Consider the following 17580-nt stretch of genomic DNA (forward strand, 5'->3'; position numbering starts at 1 on the left):
TCCATCGGCTCACGGTTCACCAAAAAAAAGAAAAAAGCTGCCTTGGACAAAACCAGCGAACCCGGATTAGACAACATCGAAAACACCCAATCGAACGACGCCAAATTACAGCCTGAAAAGCGTGGATAAAAAAGAACAAGAAGAAGCGAATAAAACGATCAACGCCATAAAGATAGATAAGAAGAAGAAAAAGGAGGAAGAAGAATTAAGAAGGCTTGGATTTGATCTCCACCCAACGAACCCGATTTGCCCTCGATTTTCCTCTTAACCCGGTGCGGACCTTGGATCGATCGCTCGTTTCTCATCCGACCGCTCCGCTCTTTTTGTTTTTCTCACAGACCAGTTATTTTTGTTTCCTCTCTTTTCAAGATGAGTATGTTTGCACGTCTCCGAGGCCGCGTCCCGTCCTGACGTTTGGTCTATTGTCTCTAACTTGGCTTAACAGCGACACCTGTAACACAAATCGCCCCCTATGACCAATGGCCTCAGTGTGCCTTTTACTGCGGGCCTGTCCACGACGCCGAAGGCGGGTGCGTCGACCCCGTCCTTCCGGGAGCCGACGAAGCGTCGGCAAATGCGTGCTTCTGCGGTAATTCCGCGTTGTTTGGCTTCAAGGCGGGACTCCACAACGTATGCGACAACATTTGCAAGGGAGCCGGCGAGGACCAGACTGCCGCTCTCGTCACGATACAAAATTGGTACGCCGACACTTGCAACCTCCCGGAAAAGTTTAGTGCCCAGAACCAGGGATCGACTTCTGCAGCGACTGGAAATACCGCCGACACAAATACCGGGGACACGAATACCGCCGACACGGGCACGAGCATCGGGACGTCCTCTGGTGCAATCCCCGTCCAAGCCGGGACTGGAGGCACATGGTTCGTGATATTGCCCATCCAAGGCCGACCCTGTTTCCTTTCTTGAATTTCTTTTCCTCTAACGTAGCTCTAGGCTGGAAAATCACCTCCGGTGGATCATCATGGCCATCGTCATTGTCGTAGGCATCATTGTCATCTGGATAGGCGCCTGCCTCTGGCGCCGCCACTACCTCAAGAAGAAGGAACGCCAAAAAGGTCTAGGAAAGCTCCCCGCCCACGACTCCTGGGGCCCCGGCGCCGCTCCTCCCGACCACCATGGCGCTCCCGCTCCGGGGTTGTTCCTACCCCCCGGCACCCACCGCACATCTAACCGCGGGTCTACCCACGGCTCCCAAACAACAACCGAGAAGACAACCCCGCCCCCGCCCGCAGCGTCACGGAGCAGGTCACCGAAACTAAGAAAGTGGGTGTCGGGGGACAAGGTATGACGCGCAAGACTCTGGTCCTACGTCTTTCTTCGCATCATCTTCAACACACAGCTTCCTTCATGTTCGAACTCGGCGCGCGGCGGCAGCATACAAAACCCCTTTTCTCGACTTTGTAAAAAATCGAACTGGAAATTCGGAACGGAATAACGGACAGGGGGAGCAAACCAGGAGGCGTTTTGTTTTACTCTTTCCAAGCTTGTGTGAAAGCTACGATTTCCTCTCTCTTTTTCTTTTCCTTCTCGCGTTATTTTCTTTCGTCATTGGATTCAGGGCATTTTCATCGGATGGAAACTTTAAACGGAATAGAGTGGCGCTTCATGGATTATGTTTTTCTATTTGTTTGTGCGGATTCTTTTTTTCCATCTTTTCCTTCCCTTCGGATGTTTATATCTTTTCTTGATCTTACGGCATCTCATCGTCATACCTCAACATTTCCCTTTTAATCTCATATTTTTCTATTTTTACCTTTCCTTCGATGCACCGATTCTCCGAACCCCGTCTCATATCTCTCCTACATCTGTCGAAAAGTGGCCTAGCATATGGATTTTTCTTGTTTTAATTTCTTGGATATATTCCCATCGTGGGATCTAGCTTTGGCGAGAGGCTCTCATGAAAAATATGATACCTTTTTTTCACGCCACGTTCTTGGAGGGGGAACAAAGAAAAAGGTTGTGCACATTGACTCTTACGTACGAAGCATGCACAGGCAGGTTCCGAAATAATCGAAAGATTCATGCCGACTGGATGGTTTCATGGCGTTTCTTTTTCCCCTTGGCGTTACCAACTTTCTTCGTGTGGCATCCACACTTCGCTTGCGTTTTTTTTCAGCTCCTTGGAAACAATAGGGAAATCCATCACGCCACCAATTCTGACTTGCCTGGAACGGAACAACGAATAAGCATATCCTCTGCAACCTAGTTTCTTACAGGGGAGTGGAAGAGCAACGACGTCATCGTGAAGAGCGAGGCTGGGGCGAAAAGAACCTGCGAATATGCCTGTTTTTCTTCACTTTCTCTTCTTTTCTTTTTTTCTTTTTTTTTTTTTTTTTAATCACGCAGTAGCCCCCTTAACCTATGAAATATTCTAAAAGTCACTTGGGGGTCTTGCTACATACTTGTACCGGGAGTAGACATTCTGGATGAGAGAGACGGATATCGTTGATCTATTCGTGCACAACCCAAGCCAAGTCGTATGCTGCCTAGTTTGATACTTGCCAGTCTTCAAGCTTCCTTTCCACCTTGAGATATGCTCATCTACCCGCCCATCCTATACATAACTCTAAAGAAACACATCCAACACGGGACTAAAGTAAACCGAAAAAGAAGATATGTCAAAAAAGAAAAGAAAAAAAGGAAGAAAAAGGAAAAAGACGAGAAGAAAAATAACCAGTCAAGGAAAGATGGATTCTCCCCTCGCCAACTTCTCCTGCGCCTCCGCGGCATCCATAAAAAGATCAATAAGACACGAAGCAGACCACGCCTGCGTAGGACACTATTTCAGAATCATATAGTTAGGACATACCGCTTAAGTATAAGAGGAGGCCGGGGGGGAAAAAGTGAGCAGGACAAGGAGAACTCACCGAATCACGACACTCTTCCCCATTCTTCTGCGTCAGCTCCGCCAACCCCGCCCACGGATTCTCCCGAATCATCTTCTTACACCCATGCAATCTCCTGGTAACCTGCTGAAACGCCTCGGTCCTGCACTCCTCGTCCTCGTCCTGCCTCCTCTGGAGGTCGAACTTGAGCAGCGCCCGCAGGAAGAAGCCCGTGGGCCACAGCCACTCGGGGCCCTGGTGGTAGTTGCGGCCCTTGGAAGTGGCGAAGTCGTCGCTGTCCTCGCTGTTGTTGTAGTACGGTCTGTAGTTGAGGTCCTTGGGGTCGAGCGTCGCCATGCCCGTCGGGCCGCGGAGCACGAGGTCGGCCACGCTGAGAGCGTGGAGGGCGCGAGAGGGCGTAAAGAGCTCGGGTGCCACGGTCATGGCGATGGGGAAGTTGGGTCGGAGCTGGTAGTCCTCGTAGGGTTTGCCCGAGCGGTAGAGGTCCTTGTAAATTCCGCGCCGGTTGATGATCTTGCTGTCGATGTCGAAGTCTTCATCCTCCTTGGCTGTCTTGGGCACGAAGAAACACCGTTCGAAGTTGGTTTTGATCAAGTCCGCCCAGTCGTGGTAAGAGATCTCGGACCCGTCTGCCTTATTCACACCCGAGTACTTATATTTGCCCTCGGAATGGAGGCGGGCCACCCAGACCAACGTGCTGTAAAGCAAACCCGTGATTTCTACGGCCGCGCCGTCTCGGGGCGTTCCGGGGACACCCTTGGACTTGGCCCTCTCGCTTTCGCCCATCTTATCCATCCAAGTGCCGCAATTATATTGGCTGCCGCCAAAGATGAACCCGTTCTCCCAATCGACCTTGATGTCTATGTCAAATCCCTTGTCGCTCATCTGCATGTCTAACTGGGGGCCGGCATTGTGTTCGCGGAAACTAATGCCTTCCGCGTGCCTCTGAAGCGCCTCTTGGATTATATCCTCAATCGTGGACTCCTTCGAGTAAGCTTGCTTATCATCGTAAGGGAACCAAGTGTCATCATATGGCAGGAAGCGCCGCTTCACCTTGTCCTGCAGCAGCTCTAGACCATTAGGAGCAATTTTGGTATAGTCCTGAACGCATTGCAAGAAAAACCACACTGCGTCTCTTGCATTGTATCGGGGGTTCTTCCCGCTCCCTAATAAGTTGGGGATCATGCCATGCTTGAGGACGCTTGCAAAAGCGTAAATATGCTCGCGGGCCTCGTCGAATCGGCCAGTGCCGAGGAACAGGCCGCGGAGGGAAATAAAGACGTCTCGGCCCCAACATCGAGCCCAGTCTACCGCGAAGTGAGGTAGACCCGCTGCAAGAGAGGGTGTGAGTCTGTCCGGATAGAGAGAAGCCGACTTGGTCCAGCCAGTCTGCTGCACGCTCACAAGAGCCAAGCTACGCAAGAACCACTGACCATCGTCGATGGTAGGTCCCATCAAAGTGAATGCCCGATCCCGCGCGGCGTCATAGGCAGTTTTGACAATCAAGCCAAAGTACCGAGGAATCAAGAAGCCAGGGATAGGCCTGATTGCATCGAATCGCTCTCTGAGCCAGGTTGCAGGGCCAGCAAGGTTCTCATGGCCCGGCTTCTTACTCATCTTTTCAAGCCTACCGACAATATAGTCCATGGCCCAGTGCCCGTTTCGCAGGTTTTCGCAGAGTGGGTGTGCGAGGTTGTTATTGAGGATGACATTCCGTAGTACACCCCACCACCCCTGGAGGCCGGCGTAGACGAGCTTGCCATGGCGGGGAATCTCATAAACTCCGTCTGCTCCATCGCTGACGTCCAACTCCTCAGCCTCGGATCGGTACAGCACAAAATTGAGGTCGATGAGATCTAGCTCGCAAAAGGCCTCCTTGGCTCCGTTCGTCACAAACGAATCCAGTCCGGCAGTGTGCTCAGCAGCGGGAACCCACGTCTCGAAGAGGGCGATGCTGCCAGGCGGGAACTTGTCACGGACGGTGATTATGGTGCTGTCTCCCTTGACCTCCATCTTAATACCAGGCACATCAACCACGCGGCTTGGCAGTCCGCAGAGGTATTTTTCATCCTCGTAAAACTTCTCGACGGCCTCCTCACTGCTATCAACTTCAAGCATCCAGCTGCCCAGGTGTCGGGCCCGTGTTCCGGGCAAATTCACAGGGCTGACGGCTCCGTTACCGTTTCCGTAACCAGGGAAGGCAGTGTGTGCGATGAGGAAGTATCCCTTGCGTGAGTCGGGCTGTACTCTGTGAACAGTAACGTACTGATCTTCGTGGTGGATGTGTGCCTCATGGTAACCGTCCTTACCCATGACGGTATGAATTTGGTTGATAATTTTCTTGACCCGGCCAATGCCATCATCCTTTCCAAGCTTGACAGGCTTGTACAGGCGCTTCTCCCCGACGAGATCGATCCTACGAGGATAAATCTCGTCATAGCCCATCACGCTACCCGTGGCGCACGCGCACATGCCGACGAGAGCAGCATTGGGCAAAGTGTCTCGTGCGTCTCTCTTCTGAGCTGGCACCTCGTTATCGTGAGTGCAGTCGTTGAAGAGCGCCGCGACAATGGTCTCCTTTACAACTCTGACGACTTCCCTTGAAGATCCGTCCGAATCCTCATCCGTAGCCGCCGTCTTCTCCCCGTTGAGCCCGTTGGGCAGAGGCTTGTTAAGAGCCGTCACAGCGTCATCCGGCTCGAAGCTCCCTATCGGCCTGCCAGCGTAGCGGTGAACGAGTCGACTCAATTCGCCAGTTCCCCAACACTGCATCGCCTCACGAATCAGACAGTCGAGGCCCAATCTGCGCACGAAGAGGTAATCCATTTCCTCGGAACCGGTAAATAGCTCGGCAACGACATAGAGGTTAGGGCGCACCGACCGCGCCTGATCCAGCATGTATTCGGCAATCGTGATTCCTGTCGAGTGGCAATTGTCGATTCGGAAGCCGTGGAAATACTTGGCCAACGTTTTGGCATACGTAGCCATATGGTCCCAGAGCCAAGGGTTGTCCTCTCGACGCTTCCCATAGCGTAGTTTTACGCAATCTCCCCAAGAAAAGACTTCTCTCTTCAGGTATGCGCGAGAGGCGGAACCAGCATTGTCCACCAGGGCATTCGCGTCCCAAAGCCACCCGTTGTTGACCAGGGTAAGGTCGGCTTCCGTGAATCCCCTCGCCTTCGTCTTCTCATCCTCGGGCAGGCGTGTAAAATACGACTCGGAAATAGGGCTCTCGGCAGTAATGGGGCCAAGGCGAGGGCCGTATTGCTCCAGGCGATCCCACTTGATGCGGTTATAAAGGTGGTGCAGCATATCACTCACGTCCTGGTCGTACTCCCGGTAAAACTTCATATTCGCCTCGTCCAGGACAGGTAAGAGCCTGTCTCTAGCCACTATGCGCTCCGGTCCATGTCCCTCGTTGTGTTTGCCGAAGATGGCTGCGAGGAGGCCGGCACCGTATTTTGGGTCTATGCTTCGGCGGAATCTCTCGCCAAGATGCTCGCTTCCCCGGAGACCGTACTTTAAAAGTAGCTCTGCTTGCTCTTTTAAGGGAAAGTGCTTCAAGTTTTCGATATCGCCCTTTATTTCCTCGTCCGGAGGGAAGGAATATTCGCCATTTACCCAGGATTCCACGGCAGCTGTCGCATCTCGGTCTACGTCCATGGCGTAATACTCCCACATCTTGATGGATGCAATGCCTTCGTTTTTGATGGCACCCATGACCTTCATGAGATCGTCCTCGCTTTGGATATCGTTCGGCACGCCAATGTCCTTGAGAGTGCCGCTCAGCTCCTTGATCTTGAGATCGACCTCATTGGCAGAGATGAGCCAGGGGGCAGTCCTGAGGTTGTAGCCTGCCTCGGGATGCTCTCGTAACCACTCTGTACATGGCGAAGTGTGGTTTAATACAATGTCTGTGAGGGCGAGCATAGAATAGTCCTTCTCTAGGCTCTCAATCATGGCCACGGCATCCTTCTCGCCGTTTGGGAAAGCGCCCTTGTCCCATCCTAGCTGGTCCTTCAGACTGTAGGGCGAATTAGACATGCCGCGGGTCTGGAGAGGTGGAAAATGGACCATGTTGTATCCTCGTTCGCTAATGGAACGCATATGGGGTTCCCAGTCATGGGGATACTTCCCCATCGACTTGCTGAGTACGGTAAATACGGAAAGGGCTTCAAGAGGGATTCGTTGACCGTCCAAGGTCAGTTGCGGGGCGATGACGATGTAATACAGGTCGGATTTCCTGATCTCTCCATCGGGACAAGGTTCGTTGGACTCGACCGATTCGTGGATGGAGGGCAGTTCGGCATAGGTGATGTAGTAGGCATAGGCGCCAGCCTGATAGATAGGGATAGACAGCTCGATTGCCCGGCTGAAGTCGGGCTCCAACCTATGAACGGGGGGAAGAAGATCCTGTTAGTCTCCAGTGTCCCTCTCGCTCTCGCTCTCAGAACAACACCGCGCGGTAACAACGGAAGTGGCTGCCTTACTTGAACTCCCTATACTCTTCTCTCCTGAAGGGCTCATCTTTGGCGGGAATGTTGATCCACAAACTCCCATGGCGACAAATCGGCGAGGTACCTTCGATGGAGAAGCGGAGAACGAGACCCTCTAATTTCTTGGGTTCTATGTAGACGTATTGCCGAGGAACGGCGGGTGATCCATCGTCGTTCAAGTTCAGGAGGTAGACCTCGTTGGAGGTCACCGTCCTTGGGGTCATGGCGTCTGTGTAGATTAGATATGGCGTTATCGGCCTAGGACGGTGTGTTAGGCATTGATTTTTCCTTTAACGGGAACTTCCATGGATGGCGGCGGACTTTAGAATATTTGGCAGAAAAGCTCACGGGGAGAGAGGAAGAGAGCCGATGGGCGCGGGGAGGGGCGAGTCTGAAACTTACGAGGTCTGCGCCCAGAGCTTTCGAGATGGCGGGATGATTTGGCGTTGGCGGGGTAGAGATGGAGAGCTCCAGTTCGTTGAACAGCTCAAGACTGGCCACAGCGCGGCGCACTGAGACTAGTAGGAGCAAAAGGTAAAACAAAAAGAAAAACTAGCAAGGCCACGAAAAGAAACGGAGACACCAAGAAACGAATCTGTCCCAGCAAAGGGAGCCTCTAATACTTCGTATACACAATGTGTCGAGCGTGACTGATGAAGCCCAAAACCGGGTAGAGATGAACAGAACAATCTCAAATGCGATCCAACATCAATTGATCTGCAAATCTGCAGGGCAGCAGAACTGTAGTGTAGGGTGGTAGGGCAGCAGGGCAGGCGGTAGGGCGCGACTCGTTTGGCTACGACAACGTCAGGTTCTCGGGTGGATCGATCAGTATGCTGGCGATTCGGGGTACGCGAGTAGATTACAACATTGATCGGGCGGTCCTTCAGGCTGGCGTCGGGAATAATAAAGCGGCCGCCGCCGTTCCAATGTCACTTCCTTGAGTGGGATGCCGGGAGTATTGATGACATCAAATGGACATCGCCAGGTGAGCGAGTACCATGACTATCCCAAACCAACAGAGAAGGCACCGAGTACAATTGATTGTACTCCGTAGATGCCAAAGGATATTTACGGAGAGGTAATATTGCAGGGGGGGTGTAGGAATCGAGTGATGTGCGCCCATGATCGGTCAAGAACCAGGCGGGTCAGGGCCAAGACTTCCCCTCCGAGAACCCGGTGAGTACCTTTGCTACATTGCGTAGGTCTGGCTCCGACTCCTGGTAGCTTCGTGGCTTCCCTCAATCCCTGAACCTAATTGCCAGTATCAAGATTTTCGCCTGCGCCTACTCCTGCGTGGCGGTGGGATTATTTTGCGAAGTACTAGGCCAATATTATAAATGCCCTGCATGAATTCGAATTAGATTACTTCATACTAAAGATCTAGATTACCTCTATCTTACCTCTATCTGCTCTACGAGGCGCTGTCCATGCCAGGTACCTCGTCGAGTTTCAAGTCAAGCCAAGTTCCCCCGCAGCGTCACATGGGAAAGAAAACGTCCATGATCACATGTAGATGAGGTGCAGGGTTGGCACATGTACGTCATCGAAGCCACGAGAGTTGCCCCAAGCTTCCTTCCAATTCCGGACTGCAACTTTTATCAAAAGAATATTAGGCAACTTCAGCTAACACCATGAAACAAACTGTCACGGTGGTGCCTTCTATCGCCAAACATCACATCTTTGGCATGTCTTGCTCAATAAAGCTGTGCTCGGCAATGACGCGATTTAATGCTGCCGTATCTGGGTCCCTCAGCTTCAATGCCGGAGCTCCTACAAGTAATTATTCTAGATTAGAATCGCCAGATGGTTTGTAATAGGGAGGGAAGGCGAATTCTGCTTTGCCCTCATCCGCATTATTGAAAGCTTCCACGAAGTAATTCATCAGTTCCGATGCTCAATACCCTCAATACCTGATGGACAAGGCCACGCATGCGACTTCAATATTCAGAGCCGCTGTTGGCCCTTTCAAGTTTGCCAATCGTTTCAATCATCACAATCATCACAATCATCACAATCATCACAATCAACTCCACTCATCGTTGTTCTTTCTTGCAGCTCGACATTACTGATTCATAGCTTGAGAATGATTGCCTATTCACTAGAATTCAATCATCGGATTCTGATCTGGGTCCCCTTGGAATCTATATAAGGGCCACCGGCTTCTTCTCTTCCCCAATCCATCTCTCTCCCCTCCAGCGCGGCATCAATATCGCACTTTTCCACAAGCGTGAAGCCGAACTGTATATAAACTTCTATTTCTGCTTTTCCCAAGAACCACCAAAGATGTCTTCTGACTTCGGAACCGAGGTCGAGGCCTTCTGCGACTCCCGCGTTACCCGAAAGCGGTCTTCACGAATACACCCTCCCTGGCCCAGCCCTGGAGTTCGACGAGTCCTCGTTTTAGGGCCCGGATGGTGATTTGTTCACAGTCCGCACGCCTAGGGGAAACGCCAACGCTTTACAAAAATATCTGACTGAGAAGTACAACTTCACGAGCTTTTGGTACGCATTTTCTTCGTATGTTCTTGGATGCGACGGCGAACTCCAGCGCCTGGCTGAACGGCCCGTTACCATATGTGATGCTATCGCGATTTGGCCATCGGTAGATGAGGTCGACGACTTCTGGCCACTCCTCGGCCTTCCTGGAGGTGCCGATCACCTCAGGAACATCAACCCCGTAATTGCGGACGCAATTAACCCGGTCGAGGTCCCTCCGAGGACGTGATCCTCTACTCAGGCGGCGACATCTTTCTGGATTGCCAAGCCATCCCACTCGTGTGGGACACCCTCGTCATTGAACTACAATTCGCCTGAGTGCGCTTCCGAGTGACCTTGAGGGTGTTCCGAAAACCCTGGCGTACCATAACGGCCCGCTCCCAACAGCGAAAGACGTAGTCATTTGGTTACGCCTAAGCCAAAGGTCCTACACGAGATGCTTTCCCAAATCTACCTCCGACGTACCCTGGAGGGGACCCCTTAGAGCGTTTTCCGATCGATCGATGGCAGACGGACCAACGGCATCCTCGGTGACCTAAGGAACAAAAGGGGAACCACAAACCCAGGTAGTCAAACCTTACCTCAGCGTATATAAAAAGGTATGCCTGTGGTCGGTGATACCGACTACGTCCAAACTTACGGGAAACTATATACTGGAATAATGATGGGTTCCATCGATGCGGGCGAAACTTACTCGTCGGCGACCACTCGCCTGTTGGTCGAGAAAGGTGAAGAACGGCGGCTGGTGTGCTCATTCCACAACTGAGAAGATCGCAACGAGAAATCCGACTAGTTATTCAACCAGGAGACCCTCCAAACACGGAAATATTTTACTGTTGGTTTTGTGCTGGGGTAGCTTGGCGACATATCAGATAGCGGTCTCGTCCAGCTCGACGGCGTCGTCTTCGAGAACCGATTCATGGACATGGATTTCTCGCCCAAGACCGTCGTCCGCAGCGAATATAACACGCGTATATGAGGGAGGACCGACGTCGATTTCGTAAGTCACCCGCCGGTAGGTCCTGTCGACATTACTTATCAGGAGCCTTATGACGCCTAGGGGGGCGACGATGAGGACGGAGACGGAGCCAAGGATGCGTCGGCGAAGCCTATATAATCGCGCTGTGGCCGGAAGGCAGTCGTTGGTTGGGGTGGGAAGGAGGGTTAAGATCCAGCGAAAAGCGGAGAGCGAAGAACGCTTGCGTACCCCGACAGGGAAAGATCGGATACACCACCCCTCATCGGGGGCGTACGCAAGGGCCTTCCACTCTGGGCCAAGGAGGCACGAATCCGGGACAGTGTCTGTAGTGCCGTCCTCTTGAAAGTGCGCCGCTGCGGGGAGGATAAACGATGAGAGTGCCAAGTTGAAGTCAAGGCGTGGGAAATCAAGCGGGATGTTGCACTTTGCGGATCAACCGCCGAAGTCGAGGTCGTGAGATTGCCTTGTAGAGAGCGATCTTTACTACACTGACGTTTATAATGCTCTCATCGAGGCCGGCTGGAAGATTGCTTAGGATGACAAGTTTAGAGACGACACTCGGCGAGAGCAGCGCAAGGTAGCTCCATGGGGTGCATCCACTATGGAACCGACTACCAATCACGCCTACCTGGTCGATTCAAACATGACGGAGACGACCTAGATTCTAACGCAGTTAAGAAACCCAATGCCTCTGGCCTCTAGCCTCTCGAGTTAAGCTGGGCTTGCTTCCAGGAAGATGATATTAAAACCTCGTTCGTTCTCTCCTTAAAGCCCATGGTGCCGCTGTGGAGTGTAAGTCTTGCCAGCACACGCCGCCGCTTCTTGACTTGGCTTGGAAAGGTCGACGTATTAACACCGCCGCTTGCAGTTCTTTTATATTAACGGGTAGGTAGGGCTACGAGGTATGCTTCGGTAACCATTGACGTTGAAGTACAGTTACCGGTTTCACGATATGTAAAACGCCATACCAGGACGTTCGCATCGGAGGATGTAGAGTCGGAGCAACTCATGGTCCTATAGGAGATTTGAATTGTTCGAGCCGCGAATATTGGGCAACAGCATCATCACCCCTTCTGTCAACGAGCAACCTCGCTTGATACATCATTGGAAGCATTTCTCCAAACTAAAGTAGATTAGGCATTTCATGGATTCGAGTCTCGTTCTCGAGACGTAATAAAAGCATTCCATGACCTGCTCGCACACCTTTCTTACTGCCACGTGGTCCAGATCAAGCCAAGTTCACCAGTGATTGATATATGTGGAATCCGAGTCACAAAAAATGTAGCAAAGCAGCTCGTACCCAACGCCAATACCCAAGGTTCCAGCCAATCTCTTCCGAGTCTCACGTCGTGCCTCCTCCCTCGTAAGATGCGGCGTATACTCAATATATTTGAGACAGGAGCACACCAAATCGAGAAAGCACTCTCCTAATTCTCCAGCAGCTCTCTCCCTTGATTCACTCCCAGGCCATTAGCTGCTTAAAAGTGCTCTCGGGAGCGCGACGACATGGGAGTAAATCCATAGCCAAGAAAGTGGGCACGGGTAGCGAGTCTCTCGATCTCCAACAATACCCTGCCCCAACAGTACCCAAGACTAAACCCCGTCTTATAACTTGCGGGTATTCGTGAAAGTCCCATCTCGATTCATCCTAGAGCAGTATATGAAATCATCACGATCATGAGAGTGTTGTTTCTCAGAGAAACGCAGGTCATTTTCATCAGTAAATTCCAAATGGAGTTCGTACTTCGTACTCGTACCCTCAAATGCAACAATGCTAAACCGAAATAAACTCGCCAAAACAAACAAAACAAAAAGCAACCTGGTCCCCCCACCGGCCCCGTTTGTTCGTTCCGCGGTGTCCTTCCCTCGTTCCCTAGCCCTCTCATGTCTATGGTAATACCCCTTCTAATCGTATCGTACCTTTGGCAAGAGACCCTAGTCCACTCTCCGCTCTTCCAGCCCATGGTATCATCTTGTATAACTGCTGTGGCTCCCTCAGCCTCTTATCATACCAACATTACTCCTCAGGATTAGGTCGTGTGAACAATAATGCGTGAAAAAGCCTGGCGGCAAGATCTGGTATGTGCAGATGAAAAATAAAGAAGAAAAAAAAAAAGGTGTAAAATTCCACGTAATCCACGGAAGTTGATACCTCGTCACTTAAGGGGAGACGAGGTTGGGGATATCGTCCACCGTAAAGCGGCCCTCGAGAATTCCTATTCGGCGAACTTCAGTTAGTGTTTCGCAACCAGGCAATTCTGTGAATCAATAGACATGCACATACCATTAACAGTCGTGAAGAGGGGATACTCCTTCTCCAGGCCCTTAGCCTTAAGGAAGCTGTTCACCTCATGAGCGGTACTCGTTCCCTGAAGAAGCTGACCGTTGAGTTCCGTCCGCTCAATCTCTTGAACGGGAACACCCCTCTCGACGGCAAGCTTGGCGCATCGGTAGTTTCGTCCACTGCTGCAACTGGTAACAAGATCGGCCACACCGGCACTCTCCTCGGTAAACGTCTCCGCGACAAGAGTGGCGCCGAAGAACTGCTTGCCAAACTTGATCATCTCGAGAAGACCAATTCGGATAATCTCGGACTTGGCGTTGTCTCCCCAGCCGCGACCGACAACGAAGCCGGCGGCGAGAGCGACGATGTTCTTCAGCGCACCGCCGAGGGAGACGCCAGCAACGTCGGATACCATGCGCACGTGGAAGTAGGGCCGGTGGAAGAGGTGCTTAAAGGTCTCGTGGTCGAGAGGAGGATACTCGGGAGGCACAGGTGTCAGCGTCACCTTGGACTTGCGACCTCTGGCGTCCCTGTGCTCCCAGACGACGCCGTTGAGAGTCCCATTTTCGTGGATACCGTTCGACGCCGGCGAACCCGATCTCGGGGTGGGGGCCTTGGACGGGGCGCGGGACTGGTCCATGGGAGGGGGATCGTAGGCAATGGTAGTCCCGCACCACTTCTCGGCGGCAATCTCGCTGGCAATGTTCGCACCACTAAGCGCACCGCAGTAGATACCCAGACCCTCTCCAATCCACTCGGAGAACAGCGCAATGCCATCATCCGACACGTTCACACCCTTGATACAGCTGATGCCGCGGGCGAAGGGTAGGATTTTGCCTCGGAGAGTGTTGCAGGCATTGCTGATGAACTGATGGGGAAGGTTGAAGACGAGAATGCTGGATCCGGCGGCGGCGTCGGCGAGGGAAGGGTTCGCGACGAGGTTGTCGGGGAGGCGGATGTTGGGGAGGTACTTTACGTTCTCGTGGTACTTGTTGATGAGGGCGGAGAGCTTCTGGGGCTTGTCGCCAATGGCCGGGTCGTAATGGGGAGAGTCCTTGCCGATAACCACCTCTTCTTCGTGTACCCACATCTGGACCTCGAGCTCGAAGAGGTGGGGATGCGCCTTTGTGTTCTCGGCGACGATCTTGGAAATGGTAGAACCCCTAGGAAATGGTCGAAAAGTGGTTAGAATTCCAGTGAATCTCTTCATCCAAGTTACTGGCACAGCTTATGGTGATGTGGCATGGTGGCACGGTCACACGACACACAAGATATGACAAGCGAAAGGGAGGGTAAGAGCAGGAGCTCACCAGTTACCAGACCCCACCACAGTCACCTTATGCCTCTTCTCATACTGCGTCGCTGTGGCAGGCGCCAAAAGGTCAGAATTGCCAGCCATTGTGAAAGGTCTGCTAGTGGTGAAATAGCGAAAAGAAGAGACTGAGGACTGAAGGGTTCTGGGAAGGGCGAAACGAGGGCGGATGAGCATGGGAGACAAGGAAGAAAAGGAGGAAGAAAGAAGCACAAGGGGAACAGTGGAGAAAAGTAGTGGCAGGAACGAGACCAAGATATACTAAATTCGGCCGGGTCCTTGAGAATTTACTTGCTAGCACAAGTGGTGTGCGGTGTGTGTTTTAGTGTTTTGTGTGTGTGATGGGCATCAATGGTCAATGGCGAATGATAAACATTAGTACAGTTACTTCGGTGTGTCATTAGGTTTGTCTTGTTGGTCTTTCCCCCTTCGAAAGTTCCCAAAGTTCCAGACCTGGAGTCCTCGTGGTGACATGACATGGGATGCATTTTTTTTTTTTTCCCTTTCTCACAGGTGAAAAAGGAAAGAAGAAGCTACGACCATTAACACCCTCGGCTGGCTTCGGACCTAGGACTAGTCCTAAACGGGAAATGGAATCCGCCGACCGCTGCCACCCGAAGTTGGACGGGAAAGTGGACTTGGTGTGATGGGAGGCCCTTGCCGAACCTCCGGGGCACTGATTAGGGACCGGATTTGGCCTTACAGAATATTCCGGACTCTGGCTTTTAGGGAAGAGCCCTGAATGATTGACTTCGGCCGAGGAACAAAAGCTCCGCGCGGACGTGGACTCTGGGGTTGACCGCTCTATTGAACCTTGAACCTTCGACTCTTGACGATGATCTAAGCTAGCTAGGAAAAGCAGCGGTGTGTATTTAGAGGCTACTCTGTGCCAGATATGCCAGATCCCCGCCATGCCAGCGTTGAGGAGCGATGACGCACAACGCTCAATGGCTGGCGAATGATGGCGGGGCTCAACAACAATTGAACACTGCACTGTTCCTAGTCAACTGCGTTCAACATTGCCAGAGTGTAAACTAAAACTAGCTCTTTCCCCAGACCAGTGAGCGCTCAGCAGTTCCCTTCCGGAGATTTCAACGCCAACATCAATCGATTGATCAATCGCAAAGTTTCCGTTCATGTGACACTCGGCAGGGGTCCAAGGTCGATTCAGTACTCTACTTCGCAAACTACCTCGTCGAATTCAGCAGAATTCGGCCCTCCTTCAGCTTGCCCTGGCTGGTCCGCTCCAAGTCCGCTCCAAGTCACATTGATCAATTGCTCAATTGCTCAATCGAGACACGCCACACACTGGTTCTGTTCTTACCCTCCCGCCTGCTCCCAAACCCGATCATCCTTCGCCGCCTCGGCCGGTCACGCCGACCTCCGAGGCTGCCTCCCACCAAAAGGAGCCCAAACACTGGCCAAGCCGCCAAATCGGTCTTGCCCGCAAGCCCCCTTCCACGCCGAGGATTATTCGGGCGCACCAACTCTCGAGTCCTATTGAAAGACCCAAGGCCGTCCGTCGCACCGAACCACAACGCGCGCCCGTGGCTTTGCTGCTATTTTGGGATGGTAACCCCGGGCGGCCTGGGGTAAAGTCGTGTCCGGGGAATTTTTATTTTTTAAGCTTTTGCCACCATCGAGGTCGCGAGGTCTTGTTCGCTTTTCACATGCAAATTGATGTGAATAATATGGGCCGATCATCAACGTTCGTGATGCCTTGTCTGGCTAATCTTGCAGGATTGCAGTGTCAAGATGGAATGTCCCCTCGTAAACTAGCAGTTGAGCGGAGTAATTATTGCTTCCGTCTCCAAACAAATTGGAACAGTGGCTCGGCTTGCTACTTGCTATCAAGGATCAAAAACAAAACTCATCCAGCTAACAATTCCGAATCCCAAATCATCATCTCGCTTCGCACAAAACCCAAGCAACCTTCCAAAAACCACCCCTCAGCTCTGTCCCTCATCCCCAGCACACAACCGAATCCTCCCCTCCTTCCTCCCAAACACCCACCAAGCCCTCTCCTCCTCATCCCTCTCCATCGTCCTCTCCCCATCCCCAAACACCCGCTTAAACACCACATCATAGCTCCACCACACGCAATTAAACATCCCCGTCATCAACCCCGCATACCACGTCGGAACCCTTCCGCTCTCCTTATCGGCCAACATCGAGCCGAGGCTGAATATGACGATGATGGCGGGTCCCCACATGATCGCCATCGCGAGCCTCGCCATCTTCTGACTCGTCCGGGTGACCGTGTATGAGTGCAGCGCCGCGAGGTAGGCCTGGTACTCGTCGGGCAGTTCGTGTTCGGCTGCTCCTGTGCGGATGAGGTTGAGGTAGCGGAGGCTCGGCTCGGCGTATTCGGGGTCGGGTCGTTGTCGATTCCTCGTTAACCACCACCACCAGCCCTTCCTCTTCTTATTTTTGTCGTCGTCGTCGTCGCCAGAGTCTTCTCCATCCGACAGCATCTTACTCTCCTCGGGCTTCGTAGGAAATTCAGTCAAGATGGGCATGCACAACGTGCGCGCAAGGAACGGCTTGGGTATCACCCCGCCAGGATTCTCGGGAACCTGCATCCTTGGCGGGATGGCGAGGCACGGCACCACGATCTCACGGTAACTTGACCCTCCGCCTTCCGTCGCCAGGATCCTAGCGTAGTCCTCCTTCGTAACTTCGTAAACTACACCGACAAGCCCTTTATCCCATGTAGGCGGTCCGTCGGGATCCGCGATAGGAGGCGGCACCACAGGCGCTGGGTTTCGCGGGTCGGGGAGGAGCGGTTCCTTGGGGATCTTGCGCGGCGCTGTGTTCGCGAAGCATGGCTCGAGGTATGGTAGTCCGGGGATGCTGAATGTCAGTCGAAGCGATGGCGCTGTGACGTTGATTGAGCTCAGAGGTTGGATTTTCCTCTTGCCGAGGAACGTCTCGGCGCAGAGGTTGGAGCCGAACGCGAGGTAGAGTACTGTATCTAGTTCGGGTGTCGCCGAACCATCGGCTGGACTTTGTTCGAGTCGCGAGAGCGTCGTGCGGGGAATCTTTGAAGGCGAGGGTGTTTCGGAAATACTAGAATTTGCCAGAGAGACGGCCTCCGCCTCGGCTTTGTCTTTAACGGCCATCTTTCAAGTACTTGGGCGGTGGAG

The 17580-nt window shown here is 52.6% G+C and overlaps 3 protein-coding genes and 1 pseudogene across 3 annotated transcripts; 1 reads left to right on the top strand and 3 right to left on the bottom strand.

The window, feature by feature from the left end:
* Positions 1–369: 369 nt before the first annotated feature.
* Positions 370–1306, top strand: SAPIO_CDS0679 (uncharacterized protein; the record flags this gene model as incomplete). The annotated part of the gene is made up of 3 exons (XM_016783401.1): positions 370–373; positions 446–878; positions 952–1306. 3 exons carry the CDS (start codon positions 370–372, stop codon positions 1304–1306), a joined length of 792 nt encoding a protein of 263 aa, XP_016646167.1.
* Positions 1307–2695: 1389 nt separating this feature from the next.
* SAPIO_CDS0680 (Glycogen debranching enzyme) lies at positions 2696–7584 on the bottom strand (the record flags this gene model as incomplete). The annotated part of the gene is made up of 3 exons (XM_016783402.1): positions 2696–2797; positions 2886–7254; positions 7355–7584. The coding sequence occupies 3 exons, from the start codon at positions 7582–7584 to the stop codon at positions 2696–2698; spliced, it is 4701 nt and encodes a 1566-aa protein (XP_016646168.1).
* Positions 7585–12998: 5414 nt separating this feature from the next.
* SAPIO_CDS0681 (Glycerol-3-phosphate dehydrogenase [NAD(+)]) lies at positions 12999–14521 on the bottom strand (the record flags this gene model as incomplete). Its single annotated transcript, XM_016783403.1, has 3 exons — positions 12999–13054; positions 13123–14285; positions 14433–14521. The coding sequence occupies 3 exons, from the start codon at positions 14519–14521 to the stop codon at positions 12999–13001; spliced, it is 1308 nt and encodes a 435-aa protein (XP_016646169.1).
* A 1862-nt stretch (positions 14522–16383) lies between these two features.
* SAPIO_CDS0682 lies at positions 16384–17556 on the bottom strand (annotated as a pseudogene; the record flags this gene model as incomplete).
* Positions 17557–17580: the final 24 nt, after the last annotated feature.

This window comes from Scedosporium apiospermum (assembly GCF_000732125.1).
Source record: "Scedosporium apiospermum strain IHEM 14462 chromosome Unknown SEQ_SAPIO_0033, whole genome shotgun sequence".
In the NCBI taxonomy this organism is placed as follows: domain Eukaryota; kingdom Fungi; phylum Ascomycota; class Sordariomycetes; order Microascales; family Microascaceae; genus Scedosporium; species Scedosporium apiospermum.